General features: G+C 41.1%; 1 protein-coding gene across 38 annotated transcripts in view; it reads left to right on the top strand.

The window, feature by feature from the left end:
• LOC113034723 (ankyrin-3-like) overlaps positions 1 to 18,927 on the top strand; it is a 119,151-nt gene that overhangs the window by 18,891 nt on the left and 81,333 nt on the right. For 35 of the 38 annotated variants that reach the window (XM_026189631.1, XM_026189652.1, XM_026189668.1 and 32 more), the window contains exon 1: positions 9,931 to 10,509. The exons of the other annotated variants lie outside the window; for them this stretch is intronic. In XM_026189631.1, coding sequence (XP_026045416.1) covers positions 10,387 to 10,509 — 123 coding nt within the window. In that variant the 5' untranslated portion in view covers positions 9,931 to 10,386. Of the gene's footprint in view, positions 1 to 9,930; positions 10,510 to 18,927 lie in introns of those variants that run through there. 38 annotated transcript variants of the gene reach the window in all.

An 18,927-nucleotide genomic window follows, 5' to 3' on the forward strand; every position in this document is an offset into this window, starting at 1 on the left:
TATCACCTTTTCATTCTGGACCCACACTGAGCTACTATGACAGGTTGGACTATAGGAACCAAAAGGTGAGGACAAAATATAAAGGGGGTTGGGGGAAGCGAGTCACAGTGGGGGTTTTGAGACAGAAAGATACACGCATGGCCAGACAAATTTGTCTTGCAAGCCATGAAGTTGAGGTGACAGCCATCGTGTGGGGACTGGGGACAATGGGCTGAGGGAGAATTGTATCTCTGTGTATGGTTTTTGCAGCAACACTCCCCACACTGTGCAATCACTCAGACCATCTACTGAAGTGACAGTTCAGGAAATTTCCACTGATGTGGCACTGGGGCCCCAGCTGTCATGTCGGAGCAGCGAGGACGGGTTGGGTGGGGCGAAATGAGTAGGGGAGAGAGCGGAGTTGGATGTTGCTTATCAGACTTGGCAAGATTTTGCAGCTTTATGGCTTATGGGAGAGAACGCTGATACGTTTCTGTCTTCCTTTCTTTCTCCGTCTTTGTGCGTTATTGCTTTCAGTGATAGAGCGAATGATAGCCTCTCTTTTGTGTTGGCAGCACAAGACTCATCTCGCAGAATGACACTGGTTTTGTGTTCAGCTACCTAAGATGAGATAAATGATGCTTGCTTTCAGATCCATATGAATGAAACCACATTGAAACCTGGCGCTCTGGTTGATTGGTTAGAAGTGAACGTTATCATATGCTTTGTGAAAGGACATGACATTTACACTGCCTCTGTCTTGTCCCGTCCTTAGGATCCCAACCATCCAGGGAGTGCTTGCGTGTGTTTATGCATCGTGATCATTGCTAAAGTGTGAGGAAGATGAGGTGATTGGATGTAGACTTTGTTTGTGTTGTATGTACTGCTAAGTATGCTTGCACATGTAACGTGCTGAGTTTGCTGCTCGGCTTTCACTTGGCAAACACAATTAGCTGATTTACATCCAATTAAAACTTCAATAAGCTCTGTCCATAACCTTTCCATGCTGTCTAATTTCCAGATACAATATCAGACAGCGTGTCGACCTTTTGGCATCACTAATACAAGGAGTGTAGGGGAGCTATATTTCCATTACTGTCTGGATAGCAAACATCTCTGGCTTAGAGTTAGCCTCTTCTTTCCAGTGACTGAAAATGAAGCCTGCAAGTGATAAAACGCCTTAGCTGTTACTAGGGCAGAGGGTACTACTGGAAAGTCTGGGCATACTTCCAGTTTGTTCCAGTAGACTTTATTTCTCTTTTCACCCTACATGTGTATATTTTGATAAGAAACATGTCCAGAAAGTAGCTCTAATTAAATAGAACAGTGACAGTGAAAATGCTGGTGGCTCTGTCTGATAGCCTTGAAGAGTATATACTACCTATCGAAAAGCTGCATTGACATTGCAGTTTCATTATCACTGCAAAACCGTCGTCGTTGCAAGATACACTTGGATTCATTTCTGGTTTATTTTATTATTATGTATTTAATTCTTTATTGGGACACTAGTAATTTGCAGTAAATATATCAAAGGTGGAAAAATACAGTAACTTAAGGCTGTAAACATTCAAGTTGTAGTTGACCTTTCTTTTGAAAAGACAAGCAACAGGACCAGAGTGTGCAAATGTATTTGTCTGTGCTTGGCCCTGTGTGCACTCACACAGCAAGACAAGACTTTGGGGTTTGCTAGGTCCGCCAGTTCTTTCCAGGTGGTTGCTTTGTGTGTTTGTGTGTGTATGTGTGGTGATACTTTGATATGGGTTCGGCGTACTGCGTGAGAGTGAGCGAGGCTCCCCAGGCACAGCGCTTCTCGGGACATCTCTATGATCCCATCATGACAGGGAAACTCGACACTGGGGAAGATATTCCACTGCCTAGCAGCTCGGGGAGTTACAAGGCAGCACAAACACACTCCTGCAGTTCCAGTAACAGGGTCTGGTGAGGTTACGCCTGCACAAACACGCAGGGCTTAACACACTCCTGATCTTTGCCACTTCAGCACAGAATCCTGCGTATAGAAGTATCCAAAACTGCACGCAGATGCCATGCAAACGATATTTAGACATGCCCTGTACATGTGTATGTGCGTGCATGTGCGTATAGGTACATTTGCAGAGTCGCCCTAGGATTGCTCTAATGAACACTCCCATTGCTGAGCGGACAGTGAGATGATTGGCACAGAGAAGGCATTACACCAGCACTTTCAGGCATATGGCATGTAGACCCACTGATGGGCACACACATATGGTGCTGGTGGCTTCTGCCGCTTCACATGAGAGGAAGGCACTGTGCTCGCCTTTGATCAGACTCCAAATAACAGAGAACAGCACATAAAGTACAGCTCCAAAAAAAATCTATGTTTGGGTTGCATCATTTTACCTCATTATTTAAAAGTATATATATAATAATGCCTTCTTCCCTTCTCCCTTTCTTTATGAGTTCACAATCCCAGGTTATATTAAGAAAATTTCAAAAGTTTTCATGGTATTGTACTGTCTTCCTGTATAATTTGTAGTTCTTTTACAAACTTGTCAAATTGCACAAAAAGCACAGATGTCTCATAGAAAAGTTAATTGTGTGTAAACCTATACACTAAAACTATAGATGTGTTCCACATTTTGTTAATTTGTAACAATTTTTTTTAATTTTAGGGATATATTTGTTATTGTTTCATCTGATAGTGTAATATCATTGTAATACATATTTTTATCTCTTTATGTTGTTGATGAGAAGTGTGTCTGCAGTTGTAAATTTGTATTCTGGACCAAAAACATCTGATCCACATATAGCACACTGGCAGCAGCTGTAGCTCAGGGGGTATTGCTGGTTGGCTTCCATTCAAAAGGTTGATGGTTTGATCCCTGGCTCCTCCCTGCATGCCTAAATGTCCTTAGGCAAGACCCTATATTGCTCCCTATGCATCTATCTGTATGAATGTGTGTGAATGAGGCGTGTTGTAAAAAGTATTTTCAATGCTCAGTTAGATTAGAAAAACACTTTAAGTACCAGCCTGTTTACTATTTATATTTGAGCATTACAATAACAGTCATATAAAGGCTGAATTTCAGAGTCATAATTGCACTACACAGTGAGAGAAAACAACACATCCTCTCAAAAATCTATTCTGCCTAGAATACTTCTGTATAAACCATATTTGCTTTCACTACAACATTAGCTGTTACATTTTTAAAGGAAACTGTTTCATTCTTTAATATCCTCCTAGTTCTCGTCAGCAACGTCAACCTCCAGTTACCATGGCAGCTTTTGTTTTTTAGATGTTTCTTTTGTGTGTGAAGCCCCTGGAATATCCCACCACTTCGCCCACCAGAGACTTCCTGAGGATTTCTGACTATAACTGTTCAAGGACTAGAAGCTATTTCCCCTAATCTTATATGTGATCAACTGGAGAAACAAGGTCATGACCCACTGGACCATTTTCCTCTATATCCAGCCATCAAGAGGTTGCCACCGGTGGATACATTTAAAGTCTCATTTAATTTAACAGAGAGGAGAATTTTACAGCTTTGCAGCATAAATGATTAGCTGTTCTTTATCAGCACTCAGTGTTTGCATTTGACCCATTCTGAAAATCAGAAGCAGTGGAGAACAATGACCCTCTTATTAAAAGGCACCAGTGCTAACCACTGAGCCATCATTTTTCCTATGTAAACATTTAACATGTTTTAAAATGTTTATGCAGCCTGCGTGGTGGCGTGTGTCAAATTGCGCATAAATCTTTGGGAGTAAAAAATGAAGTATCAATAAAGTTTGAAAACTGTGCTCACATGTGATGCATTTTGCTTGACTTCAACACTAAAGCGGTAAAGAACTCTAAACTCAATCCTGCTTTGATTTGCACTTGACTGGCTTCTCCTGAGTGGCAACAGCTTATGAGGCCCATGGGTGTTGTAGCATTTAGAGCTGTCTGCCATGCCAAAAGGGTCAGTCCTTTGTTGCTCCATTAAAAATAATGGCAAAAATGAAAAAAAATAAAGGGGGTTTACAGAAGGAAGAAAAGCTTTCCTCTAAACCAGCAGGCCCGCTAACTTTGTAACTGTTTTCACCTGCTTCTCTTTGTCAGAGTAAGTCAGGGGAAAGAAACTGTCAGCAAATAACACCTTCATTTTTGTTGCCTTTCCTTTTTTCCATTGTTCTTCCGTTATGTTCAGGATATGAAAATAAAAGCTGGACAATATATCGCTAATGCTTACAATTAAAAACCACTCAGGCTGGATTATAATGGCTGCCAACAGGAAATGGTGTTTTATTAATGCCCTAATTGAAATTTCTGCGTAACCACAAACATAATCATTCTGCCCACAACAGATTTCCAGGACAACGAAATACAGTGAGGCTTACTGTAAATATGCAATAAAGCTTTTAGAATTAATGGAATAGAAACACGTGCTGGGAAAAATGTTACTTTCTTTTTTTCTTTTCTTTTTCTTTTTAGAAATATCGTGACTTTTAAATCAGTGCCTTGCATAGTTTGTATTACTGTTTGTGCAAAGGCAACCAGTCCAGTTCACGTTGCATACGATTAAAAAGCTGCCCGATGGCCTTGTGCCTTGGTGAAATTACATATTGTTGTACAATATGCTGATGAAAACGCCACCTTTGAATAAGAATACACTGAACGTGATTGCGCAAGTGTATTACTCTTACCAGCAGACCGTGAAATTGTTTATTCTTCTGCTGCCATTCCTGTGTAAAACAGAGAGGGGTTCACTTCCCCCTGCTGCACAACTGTCACAGTCAGACCACCACTTGTTTCGGCCAAGAAATTAACTCCCCATTGACTGACGGAAATTCCTAATCAAACAGTCAACTGTGTTTGCTCGTCTTGTTATTTACATACCCGTCTAAAAATTATTGCAATAGCCTGGAGCTTGAGAAAGAAAAACTATTGAAATGATTTATTAATTTTTCTCCCTTCTCCTCATACTGACATGTGTTTACTCCACAGCACTTCCTTCATGGTGGAATGTAGATTAAGTAGCATGGATGTAAGCCGTTTTTCCAGTATTTTCACATTGTTCTCGGGTAGCTGCTTTGGTTTTCAAATGCTTTGCTGCTCTACAGAGTCATGTGTAATCTGGAGACCTATAACTGATGGGCTTTGAATGCACACTGCTGCCGCTAGTGTAATAGAAACATAAATGCACTCACTTTTGTTTGTGTGAAATTTCCACTTCCCCGAGTGGTTTATCCTGGGGTGACATGATGTTCCACATCACCTCCTTTCATCTTTTTTTGTGCTGGAGAAGCAAAGAGCGTGTGTAATCCAGTGGACAGCAGATACACTGCCTGCATGAATCCTCATTTTTTTTAAAAACATTTTTTTGTGAGGATCTACTTTTGCATTGTGAGCATAATATCAGTGTTTTTTTTTGTTGTTGATTCATTTGTAATGTGACTGTAACCTGTTAACATGACTGACATTATCTGCATTTGTAAATTAATTTAGTGCACAGCTCCCTTGTTTCTTGTCTTTCTACCTGTCACTGAATATGAATCAAAAAATTCCACAGTTTGAAAGACATACCTCCCTCCTTTTAATGTAATTTAACGATTTAAGACCCCCACCTCAAAGCCTCTGTGTGTGTGCAAACACAGCGTGTGTTAGCATGCCTATCACCTCCGCTCTGAATGTCTGTCTGCCCCTCAGTGGGGAAACCATGCAATAACATTTTGGTCTGGTTTGAAGGGGACTGCTTGGTCGTGACACACATTTAGGTAGGTTATTGGTAGCTAACTGGGTTAAAGCGCGTGTCTCATGGCACATTTGCTTATCCGGAGGGGAGACATTAGAATAATTTAGATGACAGAATAGCGGAACGAGAAAGGTATTAAGGGGAGGGAGAAAAATAGATGGTATGCAAAAAAGCTTGTGCATATGTGTGTGTGAGTAAAACCTAGTTTTGTGTTGACATGCAAATGATGAGGGTTAAAAAAATAAAACTCACCAAAACAACTACAAATCGCCTTCAGCTATGGCCGTAAATACACCCACTTAAGTATGACTGCAATACCGCTGGATATAAAGTGAGACTTGAGTAATTTGTTTACGTTCTACATATCCCGAAGGAATTGATGATTTTTCTTTTGGTTGTACTTGTTTCCATCCCTGCATTTTGGTGTTTTTTCACCTCTCTGTTCTTGTAGACTGTTACTTCATCCATTATTTTTCCTTTATTTCTGTTCTGTGGTTTTATGTCATGGCGTTTTAAAACACAATACCTTCTTTTCAATCCCCACCACCTCTACTCAGTACTTCCCCCCCCCCCATGTTAGCCTTCAGGCCAAGTGTAGGTGGTATTTCTCTGTGTGGGTAGATCTATTTCTTGTCAGTCTGTGCCACTTGCCTTTTGACCTTGCATTCTTTTCCTCTGCCCTTTTTCTTATTCCTGGAGGCATTTCCAGACCAACAAACAATGATTTCTTCCCAGCTGGAGCACAGCACAGGGAAGAGTATTTTGCACAGATGGATGTTATGGTCTTATATGAGCTGAATAAGGTTCTGTTATTTTATATGTAAAAGTCTTAAGCACAGAGGCAAAATCTTAAATCTTTAATGGCTGCGGTGGATTGAGAGAACAGGTGAAATTTGTTCATGTGTTGTAAATAGTAGGCAGCTATAGTGATTTCTTTATATATCCCTGAATATGTGGGTGCTTTTCAATCTTATCAAATTTTTATGATGTCAAATTTGCATTGCCTATGTTTTCTAAACAAAAACTCATTTTTAAAATGTCCTGTACTGCCTGATGAACTGTTAATGCAGTTGACCACTAGATGGCAGCAGAGTACAATGTATGTGTGCAGTCTGACTGGTCAAAATAAGCTCATACATTTTTTTTTCTTTTTTCCAAAACCTCCAATCGGATGCAGATCATACATCACGTGCGAATTGGTTTAGTCAGTCTGACGAATATATATGAAAAATGGCGTGTAAAATAAGTATAAAATCACCAGTGCAAAGAAACACTTAATTTATATTTGGGTCACAAGTAATTACCTATTACACGGCCTGGTTAAAAGGGGCAGTAAAACCATTCATGTGGCTGGAGAAAGCGTCACCTTCCTCCCTCTTTTATTGTGTCGGTGTAATTATCTATTCTGTAACCTCAATGTGACTTCTCCAGCTGAGATACTCTGGATCCTGTCTGGGCTTCTGCCTGTTTTTGTTTATGTGTTAGGGTGCACTGTTGTCACTGGAGAGATCAAAGAGGCCACTGGGAGTCACGCTGTGATTGGACAAGCTGTATTCAGCTTGGGAGCTGCATAGGATACAGAAGCTCAGGACAAGGCAGCCTACCCCAGATCTAACAACATGCTTTCAGGAATATCTGAAGAATACCGGTTACTATTGCTGCTTGTAGAATGATACTACAATAATGCGAAGAATAATGTTAATTAAGAATGATATTTATTCCAAAGTATTCCTTCACAAAGACCTTTGTCAATCAACAGCACAGACACAAATAAATTTGCTTTATTCTGATAAAAGACTTAGATGAGCACACAATATTAACATTTCTCTCTGAAACTGGATTAGACCATTAGCATTTCAGGAATGTTTAAGTACTGTGTCTCCATTGTGCCAATTCATGAACTTGCAGCTCTCCTAATAGCCACCAATTTAAAATTACCACCATAATAATGGACTAATTTAACGTTTATGTCTTCTGTAGCATGCTTAAACATTTTGTATGCAGTGTATTCTTCATTTTGTGTGTGATTTATCACTCTAGTGGTCTTTTTTTTATTTGGCCTGGCTTTATGTTTATGGCATGGTGCCTGAAGAACAGTGGAAAACGTCCAATAATCGTCCACTTCTAGAGTTCACCGGCCACCAGCCAACTCCACTCTATTGTAGTAGTTGTTATTTCCCTTTGCCTCCAAAATGCTGGTGTCTGAAATATAGGACACCTTGGCAGTAGCTTTTACTACAAGTACAACTGTGGGAGAGTGCACTCTTCTCTTGGCTATTAAAGTGCGATTAGGGTATTATTGATGAATGAATTGTGGAAAAAAAAAGGGGGTTTTAGAACTGGCAGGTACTAAATGTATTTTTTTACACAGTTAATTTTTTTTAATTTTACATTTCTCTTTGGACAAAGGATTTTCTTTTCTTTCCACTCGGGTGATTTGTATATCATGTGCACATATGCCTCCATACATACACATGCACACATGTACCCACCCGCTTGCTCCCTCCCTTTCTAATCCCTCGTCTTACCTCTCCACACTCCTTATCCATCCATCCTGTCCTCCCCTGAGCCATCCCATTGGCCCTCACCTAGCAACCGCATGATAATTTGGCATAATGTGACACCCCCTGATGCATTATGGGGGCTGTAAGTCAGCTTCAGCCCCCCTTTTTGCTGTTGGCTGGCGTTTGTGGTTGAAAAGAAAGAAAAATGAAGTGGTGAGGATGAATAGATTTCTGCGGGAAAGAAAAGGGAATTTCACGCTCATATCGTTACATGACTGGTGTCCACCAGCTAAACCCGCTGTGTCTCCCAGGAGGGTTGTTCTCCTCTTGCACTAACAGCGGCGCCCGATCATCTCCTTTCCTATCCCCCACTTTTCCCCATATGGTTCCATGTTCAGTCCATACAGTTAGAGCTGTGAATGAACACAGAATTTGTTGAAAGCAGACAGGCATGTGATAAGGCATCCTCTTGGTGTCGACAGGACCCAACCAGACTCATGATTGCCTCTGACACGCAGGCAGGAAGGGAAAGAAATACAAAGATGGCTGCCGCATGCTCCATCTGCCTCCACGATGCCATGTGTGACGTGAGCGTGGTGGTTGTGAAGGACATTCTAAACAAGACGTTTTTTCCCCATTCTTCAGTCACCAAAATCAAACAGGGTCTTTTTTTTCTTTTTCTATGCAGATCTTCTTTACTGTCGCTCTGTCCTCCTCCTCCTCCTCCTCCTCCTCCTCTCTGTTTTCAACAAAGACCCGAGAGATTTGGTGAAACAAAAGCTCCCCTGGTCCTGTTTGACCTCTCCATCATGATGTCAATGATCCCAGATGGGTTGACCACACAGAAGTTAGGGAAGCACAGGATTGAGGACTCATAAATCTTGGAAGCAGGCACTTACTTGTTAGATTTTGGATGTGTGCATTTATTAAATTATTCATTCATTTACTAAATCATTTATAATTCTGTGCAGATTAGTTAATTTACTTAATGGATGACTGGATTATTATTTCTTGCAATTTTGTGTCAGTCAAGAACATTGTTACAGTCTTCCTTGTGCATACATGTGTATGGTTGTGTGGTTGCATGAGCGTGGGGGTTGAAGGGTGTGAGCATCAGTCATTTACTCTCTCCTCCCTCCTGCATTGGCTCTACGTGTGTCCTCTGCATGTTCTACCATCCATTACTTGATCACCTCCAACTGGTAATGCGTGTATATATGTGTGATAGTAGATAAATGCTGTTTAAACACACACGCGCATACACACACACACACACACACACACACACACACACACACACACACACACACACACACACACACACACGTATATAGATATATCTATATAAATACACACTCACCCATTCTGCTGTTGCTTCCTGCCACCATTTCCTCTCCTCTCCTTTCCTAGCCAATGTCTTTGCTTCATTCATGCACTCATATCTACTCACACACAGTTTATCTCTGTTGCGCACACACAGACACACACACACAAGCGCCCTGTGGTGGAGCACCAGTTGAGGTACTGTACAACAGCAGGAACCAGAGCACAGAGACAGAGAAAGAAAGTGAAAGAAAAAGGGACAGAAAAAAAGAAGGAAAGATTTAAAAGAAACCATTAAAAAAAAAGAGTGCGGTTACCATGGTAACCCCCACCCCCCCACACACACACCCTCCCTCCACTTCCATTCTCTCTCTCGCTCTCTCTCTCTCCTTTCTCCTCCCTCCCTCCACCTCTGTGCTGGTGATGCTCGTGTCTCTTTTCTCTCCATCCGGTTCGTCCTCACCTCTCCTGGACGTGCTCCTCTCACACTGCCAACGGATGACACACGAGGAGGAGGAGGAGGAAGAGGTGACGAGGAGAAGCTGCTGTCTCTTTTCTCCCAGCTTTCCATCACTTTAAAAAAAAGAAAGAAAGAAAGAGAGACCAGACCAGAGCAACAACCAAAAGAAAGGACACACAGGATATATATACATACATACAAAAGAAAAAGAAACCCTACTCTTCTCCATTCTCCTTTTCAAGGAGGGCATTTTTCTTCCCTTTCCCCCCCTTTCCTTTTCTACCCCGATTTTTTCCTCTGAGATCCTGGTTTTGTCAAATTATAGCCCCTGAACTTCTCTGGGATTTCAGGTGAGGCACGCGTGTGTAGTGTGTGGTGCTTCTTCGTTTTTTTTTTATTACCTATCATGGCTCACGCGGCCTCCCAATTGAAGAAGAATCGGGGGGAAGTGGATGTGAATGCAATAGAGGACGAGAAGGAGAAGCGGAGGAAGAGCAGGAGAACAGCATCCCGGGAACAAAAGAGAAAGGTAAAAGAGACGAGGGCTGGCTTGGCTGGCTGGTGGCTTCATCTGCTTTGCTCCACTAGCGTCGCTGGACCGTGACTCTGTGTGTATGAGCAAGTAGATGTGGACGTTTACCTCAGCTTGACTGATTAAATGAGCTTGGAGGTCTCGCATACATTCATTCATTCATTCATTCATTCATTCACGTGTTCATATAAATCCAGATGTGGAGATTCTCTTGCTGTATCTCTTTACTCTGGTCGTGCTGTCCAATTCAAACAGCATCTGTAACTCTGTACTTTAAATGCATGTGTGATGGAGTCAGTGTTTATTGCCTCTATGCATTCTAAAGTGTATCTGAGTATGTGGGCATACATGACAGCGGAAAGTCAAAGATAATTACACCTGCTTGCGATTATGATCTTAGCTACCTGCCTCTGAATGAGGTAAACTCACCATGGACTTGTGCCTTTTGTTTTCTTATCCCATTCCAACTCTTTATGAGTCATATTGTCTGTCTTTAGTAAAACTACACCACACAAGGCTCCTTTAAACAATTCCATATCCATCCTTCCTCGTTTTAGTGAAGAACGGGCATTATGCAGAGTCAGGTTGTTGAGACTTTTTTATTTCTATCAAATTAAGTTTCAAGGAGCGTGAGGTGATGATTGCATGTTTTTAAAAAAAAATGCTATTAAATGGAGCAAACCCAGGCCAAGGTGCAAACCTCTCACATAGATGCACTTGACCACTGTATTGTAAATATAAATGATTACTTTAGTGAGTTTTTTAGGTTCTTGCATGTGCATGTCTGTGTTTGTACTTGGATGCACAGACAGCCATGTATAATGCATACATATCTGATTTATTGATGACAAAGCTTTTCATTTGAGAGAGGAGGAACAGAAATGCACGTGGGGTCTCCCTCCTCTTCCTCCTCTCGTACATGTTAAGTTCTTTACTTTGGAGACACTCATGCAAAAATAAGGAGAACACAAGGAACTTATGAGCTGCTTCTGTTGAGAAAAAAACACAAAATCAGCAATGAATTCTCTGTCTGTCTGACCAGAACAGAGTTTAGAGAAAGCATGTATTTTCATTCTGCGTATTAATGCCAGGAGATTTGACCGTGAGAGATCAATTCAATAACAGTGACATTTACTGTACTTTGCGCCCATGGGTGCCTGGTTTTGAATTATGCTGCTGGCAACGTTATTTGACCTTAGCATAAACAAGAAGTGAGCTAGCATGGCCCAATCTTCTCTAAACAAACAACAAAACAAAGATTCTTGAGTTCAAGTGAGTTGGTGGAGTTCTTTGGAGCCAAATGTGTTTTAAGACTGTGCTCATGTCTGTTGGAGCGCTTTTTTTACTTTCTCCTGTGTTTGTGTGGCAAACTTGTATGTGTCTGCAATGCTGATCTGTATTGGAGGTTTTATGGTCCTTATGAAGGGTCATGTTTCTTAGAAGAGAACAAGAGACAGAGATGGAGAGGAGAGAAGAGGAGAGGGTTGTATTGATTGGATTGTGCACAGCACCATCCATGAGAGTAATCAGCTTTTTCTTCTCGGCCTGCCCTGCGTCCTTCTCTCTGTCCTCACACCGATCTACTCTTCATTTCTCTGTCTGTCACTCTGTGTTCCTTTGTAGGGCTTTTTTTTTTGCGTGTTTGTCTTTTGTCTTCTCCCTTTTTGGCTTGGTCTCTCTTATTCACATCATCCTGTCCAATCACGTATGGCTCTGTGACTTTTTTATTATTTGTTGTTTGGCTCACACTGCTAGCTTTTAATAATACTCTGTGACAAAACAAAGTCAAACACTAAAGTTAATTTGTTTGTCAGATGGTGAACTGTGGGCCGCTGCTGTCAGTCGCTCGCTCTCCCACACTTTACACAGTAGCTGCATTTCAAAATACACACACCGGGTGCTCTTATGTTTTCATTCCTATGGCTTTACTCCATGGCTGCCCTTGCTTGTGCATTGGTTAGTCTTGTTGGTGGCCTTCCAACTCTCGCTGTGTCTCATAATATAGACCAGGAGTTATCAGAGTCACAGACAGACATAACAAAAGAGTGACACATTCAGAAAAATGTGATAAAAGGGCATTACAGTCAGAGACAAAAATGAGAAAGAATAACAGAGAAGAAAATTAAAACCGTGATAATTTGCGCACAATGTATTTGAATTTTTTCCATCCCTTTAATGTTGTTAATGTTGTAATTGAACTTTTTTAGAAGCCATGGAGCCCAACTCAAGAAATCTCGCATCATTTCAAAGTTATGTTGTTATTTTCTCTTTATTATTCTGCCTGAAAACCCTTTATTTCTGTCTGCATCATATTGTAGTAAACGCATATGTGCTTGCTTAGGCGCAAATTGTGCAACAGAGTGTTTTGAGTCACTCCTTTCCCAGCCCTACCAATGCTATATTTAGTTAGCAGAGCAAGTACAAAACACTTTTAAATGCAGAGTGGATGCTTCGCTTTTTTTTGCATTAGTCACCAAGCAGGTGGATGACTGTATGTGTCATGAAATGCAGCAGAATGTTTTGAAATTCATACTTAATTTATGTTGCATCGATATTTATTAACTTTTCAAGTTGCATTCTCATACCACTTACTGTGATTGCTGGGGTTTCCTGTCTTGTTTGAAGTAATGTCGTATTATAACCCAGTGTGAAGTTCATTCAAGCATAGGCTGTGCCCTTAACCACTTCTTTGTTCATTTGATCACTACTTCCTAAATGCACCCAGTAAACTAAGCTTTTGGACATGTATTAATTATTCATTTGTGTTGATTTGAGCTAAGCAATTCTCATTTCGTCACCTGCAAAATGCAACTGGATTGTTGCGGAAAGGTCATTGTTGCATATGCCTTATCACTTAAGCCATCTTAACTTGTGTTAGTTATGTAAATCGCCAGGAAAGCATCATGGGAGGATGGAGGAGATGGAGTTTCTAATGAGATGTTACGTGTGTGTTTGCATAAAAGCTTAATTTTCATGTGTTGTGTGACAGTTTCAGTGGAATCGGTGAAAACTTGGTCGCTGCAGTGGTCACTTTAATGGGAAACCCCCATTACGGTGTTACAGAAATGCTTCAAGCTGCTGTACTTCTAATGACATTATCTAGAGCCAGGAGCCCCCAATGGATTCCCAGAGAGAGAAAGGGAGAGAGCTAAGCAAAGCATGGGTTTCTTACTGTCCCAGTTTTGCACACCATTCCAGTACCCAGAATATGCATTGGTATGGTACTTGTTATTCTTCTTCCAAGGTTTATTTGGGTCACTTGGTCCTGTTTTGATAATGCTTCACCTTCAGTTGAAGTGTTGTGCCTATTTTATAGTTTTGTGCCTTTGTGCTTTGACTGTGTGTCGTTGAAGCCTCGTACTGCACCATTGTGTCTGTTACATTGAGAATGCTTTTACTCTTTGATCCACTTAAGTCTGTCCTCCACATCGGAGGTAAAGTTTGTGATTCATCACTATCATCACTGTTCATTAGGAGGTATAAATCTCGATAATAAGAGTGATGAATCTAAATAAGGACTATGGGATGAGAGCCTGAGGGTAAGTTGGAGTGCTGAAATTGGATTCCAGCCCTGTGCTTCAGTGCAAGCTCATGGCAACAGTGGCAAGGCATGATTCTGTCCAGCCCCTGGAGCAAAAATAAACAACGGCGTAAAAAAAATCCTCAGGGGAACGTAATATTGGTGGAAATTAAGACAAATTTATCTCTTCGTTTTCTCTATTTTTTCTTTCCTACTTTATTGTATAACGTCCCTGCCATCGCTTTGGATGAAACAAAGCCGACACGCGTATTGCTCGCCTTCTCCTTCCCCTCCTCCTCTCCCCACCATCCCCTGAAAGATGGAGGTTAATGAATTCAGCGCCCATGCATGCCTCAGCTAATTGCACTGGCATTGGGAACTCCTCCCAGTATTACAAAACGTTTTCACCATCAAGATGGCCATCGACTGGACAATTGACAGACCTGGATTTAGGAAAGGCTGCTAAGCTTCAGTAATATAATGTATTATGTGCAACTATGTTTATCACGAAATCTGTTTTTTTTTTTAGTTTGTAGTATAAGTACTACACTGTTTGCAGGACACATTGCATGAGTGTGTGTGCATGTGTGCTTGTCTCAGAGAGGCAGTGGTCACCTGGTCTTAATGTCCAATATTTATATTGAACGAAACATCACGCTCTTGACTAGGGATGGGTATCGTTTAGGTTTTATCCGATACCGGTGCCAAATCGGTACTTTTGAAATGGTGCCAGTGCTCAAACGGTGCTCAAACCGGTGCTTAAAGAATGGAGAACACAAAATTGGTCCAAAAACCTCTCATGTTCAGCTGTTTTTTTGTAAAAAGATAACAATGTTAGCCTTTTCTGCAGCTATGGGGCATATATGGTATCACTCTTGGCTGGAAGCAGTGCTTAAACAATGGAAAAAACACAAACTTTGTCCAAAACCTCTCATTTTTAATTGTTTTCCACTTTTTCTTTGGTCATTTTAGCCTTTTTGGCCAGGGTGAAGGGAGTATCTGCCATCAAACAAGAAGACAGCCGCATGTAGCTATGATGATGTTTGCTAGTTCACCTTACATGCATTAATGTAATAACGTGGTTAGCCTACTCAACGTAAATTACACACGGACAACATTAAGCTACTCACGCAGAGAAGAACGGCTGCTGCTGCCACCATCATCCGTCATCATTTCTGCTACACTGGCAGGGCTAGGGGCCAGGACTCTCCTCTTCGTGTTTTTGGGGGATGTTGCATAACAGGCAACCCACCCGCAGTAGATGTGCTCGGTGTGAGGTCTCGCAGCAAGCTATCATACGGCGCATTTCTGGGCTTTAAAAACAAACGCTATGCGTCGCCGGGTGTTTCATCGGATTTGAGGTGTTACTGTGATACTGTCAAAGGAGGTATCAGCTTAAAGCACTTGTTGCAGGCTGCTGAGTTTGCATCTTTTGCTGTGAAGTACAGCCAGACTTTTGACCGCTTCGCATTGGGCATTTTTAATCTGTAGCTCTGCTCTAAAAGAACGTACGTACCTGGACCCGCCTACTATCATCGGAAACGTAAAATGATTGGCTAGAAGTGTATCACAGCTCAGGAAAAAAAAGCACCGAAATAAAGCACCGAAATGTGCGCTGCTTTTCGGTCTGGTTACTACCGTTTATGTCAGAACCGGTGCACCGGTACCCATCCCTACTCTTGACTGTACACGTACATATATATATATAGTAGCTTATATGCACTGACACTCTGAAAGGGACAGACATAGTTCAGTGAGACTTTCACTAAATACCTTGAAATTCTGTAAAAGCTGTGCCTTTTGATATGAGATTCCTACGTTGTCTCTGCTGGCATGAAAATAAGAAAAAACCATAAAAGATACTTTTAAAAAAACTAGAAAATCTGTTTGCTGGGACTTGATGAATCATATTTATTTAGTACCTCTTTGTATAGTTGATTTAGCTGGAGGTAGGTGAGTTGAATTCCTGTGCTGGTTTCTGATTGTTCACGGAAAAGTTGCACTAACGCTGTTTGATATTCACTGCAGTTTTATCAATAAGCATACCAACAATTTAGCTTTTTCTACCAGCTGTCTACTTCTTTGATAAATACAGTTTGCAGTAGGGCATACTCTGGTCCGCTTAACCAGTCTGATGTCTTTCTACATCAAATCAAATTTCATTCAGATGTGAGAAGGAACAACATTTCCTGAATCTTGACAGTGTGGCTGTGTGATGTTATGCATTCACATGTAGATCCTAGTATAGTAGCATAGAGTTCCATCAGTACACTGTAATCCTCACTCCTGCGTTTCACATGTCCGGAAACGTGATGGATTCCTCCAGCATTCAACGCGGCGTTCTTACTCTACTGTATCCTGCTATTGTTCTACATTAGCTTGAGTCTCTAAGGGAAAATGAGAGCATGTAATAAGATTTGTTCTAATTATTGATCCACCACTCTGAGGGTCCTCACTGAAAACAGCTGCTGGGGGATGGGGTGTGTGTGCGTGATTGTGTGTCCACATGTAAGAGAGAGAGTGGTGGTGAAGGGGTTTGTTAGGGAGCGCTTGTAATGGGAAACCAGTGTATGTGGGAATTTGTTTGTCCTGCCAACAGGGGAGAAAAAAAATCATGTTTTCTAGTTGTGTCTGTGTATAACTCCTAAGTGTCTTTTTGTTTTATGTGCAGCAGGTGATTTGGTTTTTATGGAAGATCAAAAATGATGACATGCTTGTAAAAGCCAGGTGGATGCTGACCATGGTGTGTGTGTGTGTGTGTGTGTGTAGAAGAAGAGTGTTTGTCTATGAAGAATCATAGAGGAAAAAATCACCAGCAGGGGTTATAGAGGTAGAAGAAGAGTGGTAGAGATAAGGACTAATAGATCAAATGAGAGTAAGCGGGTGTGATGGAAAGGAGCGCAAGAGATTAGGAGAAATGGAGAGAATTAGAGAGGCAAGGAGTGAGAAATGATAGAGAGGGAGCGTGATCATAAGCCTAAAGGTCATTTGAAGGTCATTGTTGTCTTTTTTGCCACTCTTCCACTCCATGTATGTGAAAATCTCATAATACGGAGGCTTGTGGGTTCCCCAAAAGAGAACTGCTTATGTTATATCATGCAATATATGGTTTTAGAGAATAAGAAAGTGGTTAATTGTATTTAGAAATGAAAGAAATTTCTGCGTTAAGGACAATTTTTGTTGGTTTTTTTATACATCAGTTGGTCACAATATTAAAAACCTATTTAATATTGTGCAGGTCACCCTAGTGCAGTCAGAACAGTTTTGTTCTATTGGGGCACGGACTCTGCATTACAGTGATCCCTCGCTAAAATGCGGTTCAGTTTTCGCGGCCTCGCTGGTTCGCGGATGGGTTTTTTTGGAGCAATTTTTCATGCTGTTTTTTTTTTTTTTTTTTTTTTTACAGCGCATTGTGTTCTGCATCCTGATTGGCTGTAGACCACTGTCAATCAATCTCGTGCTGTGTCTCCTGTCCAGTACAGAATGCGTTCAGCTTGTCAAATTTACATAAATCTTCGAATGCTAGCAGTGTGACACTGAAGTGCTGTACTGTACTGTATGTGACAAACACAACAATGTCGACTAAACGTTTTGCAACATCTAAAGGGAACAACGGGTGCCTTTGGTTTCATTCTATAATACTGGACTTTTTTTTCCTACAAAGTTTTTAACTCTGAGAGTGTTTAAACAAGAGAGAAGTGTGAAAATGTGGATGCCTGTCTGAGATCAGATTTGCTGGTTGTACAGGGTTGGACATGATTAGCAACAATAAACAGACAGGCTGTGCTGTTTAAACCATTCTCAGTTGGTGCAAAGGGGTCCAAAGTGTGCCTTGAAACTATCCCACACACCACCAGCCTAAAGTATTGATACTAAGCAGGATATATCTATGCCAAATTCTGAGACTCATCAGGTCAGGCAGTGTTTTCCAATCTCCTGATGTTAAAAAAGAGGTGCACCCAGTTAGGGCTGGGCCATATTATACCGTTCACGGTAATACCGGTATAATGTTAGGCAACGATAGGAAAATGAAATATCGCGATAGAATATGAGTAAAACGCGCATGCGCAGTGCCTTTGTTTTCATACGCACATGGCCGATTGTTGAGTGAAACAGATGAACCAGAATTGGTTTGTAAAAATGGTGCAACTTCAGTGATGTGGAACTGGTTTGGTGTTTGTCCGTCAGATACACGACTTAAATCTGGGAGTAATCTGGGTCCTAAACTCCGTATGCTTCAGGTCAAACGAACACTGCAGCATCACTAAGAGTTAAAAACTGTCTAAATTCTTTCATCTTTAATAAAACGATCAGCATTGCTGCTTTACCAGGTGTAACTATGAAGTTTAACTTCCAGGCATCCATGAAAACAAAATGTATTACATTTAACGGAGTTAGAAGTTAGCAGGAAGCTAGCGGAAGTTAGCTCGCTAGTTTCGCTAGTTACCTAAGCATGATATTGCATGTTCTGACTGAGAGATTTCTGAAAAAAATCAAATGTACAGCTCTGCTATCACTTCCAACATAAATGAAGACAGGAAACTAAACAGCAGTGACGTTTGTAGGGTTACTGAAGTTGGGCTAGCTGGTATATAATAATGTGCTACGTGATCGCTAGCGACACAGCTATGTTAGCATAACATAAACAGTGAAGCTGGAGGACGAACACTAACACTTTTCCACTTATAAAAGTTAACGTTAAGGTTCCTCATGGTTAGAGACAAATGCAATCGCATGGCAGGATGCTGTAAAAGGACCAATCTTCAGTCAGGAGAACAACTGAGATAATCCATCCACAATACGAGGTTAGTCATTAATATACTGCAACAACATGGGAATAGAGCAGCTGCCAGAGAATTCAACATTAATGAATCAATGGTACAGAAGTGGAGGAA

This window comes from Astatotilapia calliptera, chromosome 13, assembly GCF_900246225.1.
Source record: "Astatotilapia calliptera chromosome 13, fAstCal1.2, whole genome shotgun sequence".
NCBI classification, from domain to species: Eukaryota; Metazoa; Chordata; class Actinopteri; order Cichliformes; family Cichlidae; genus Astatotilapia; species Astatotilapia calliptera.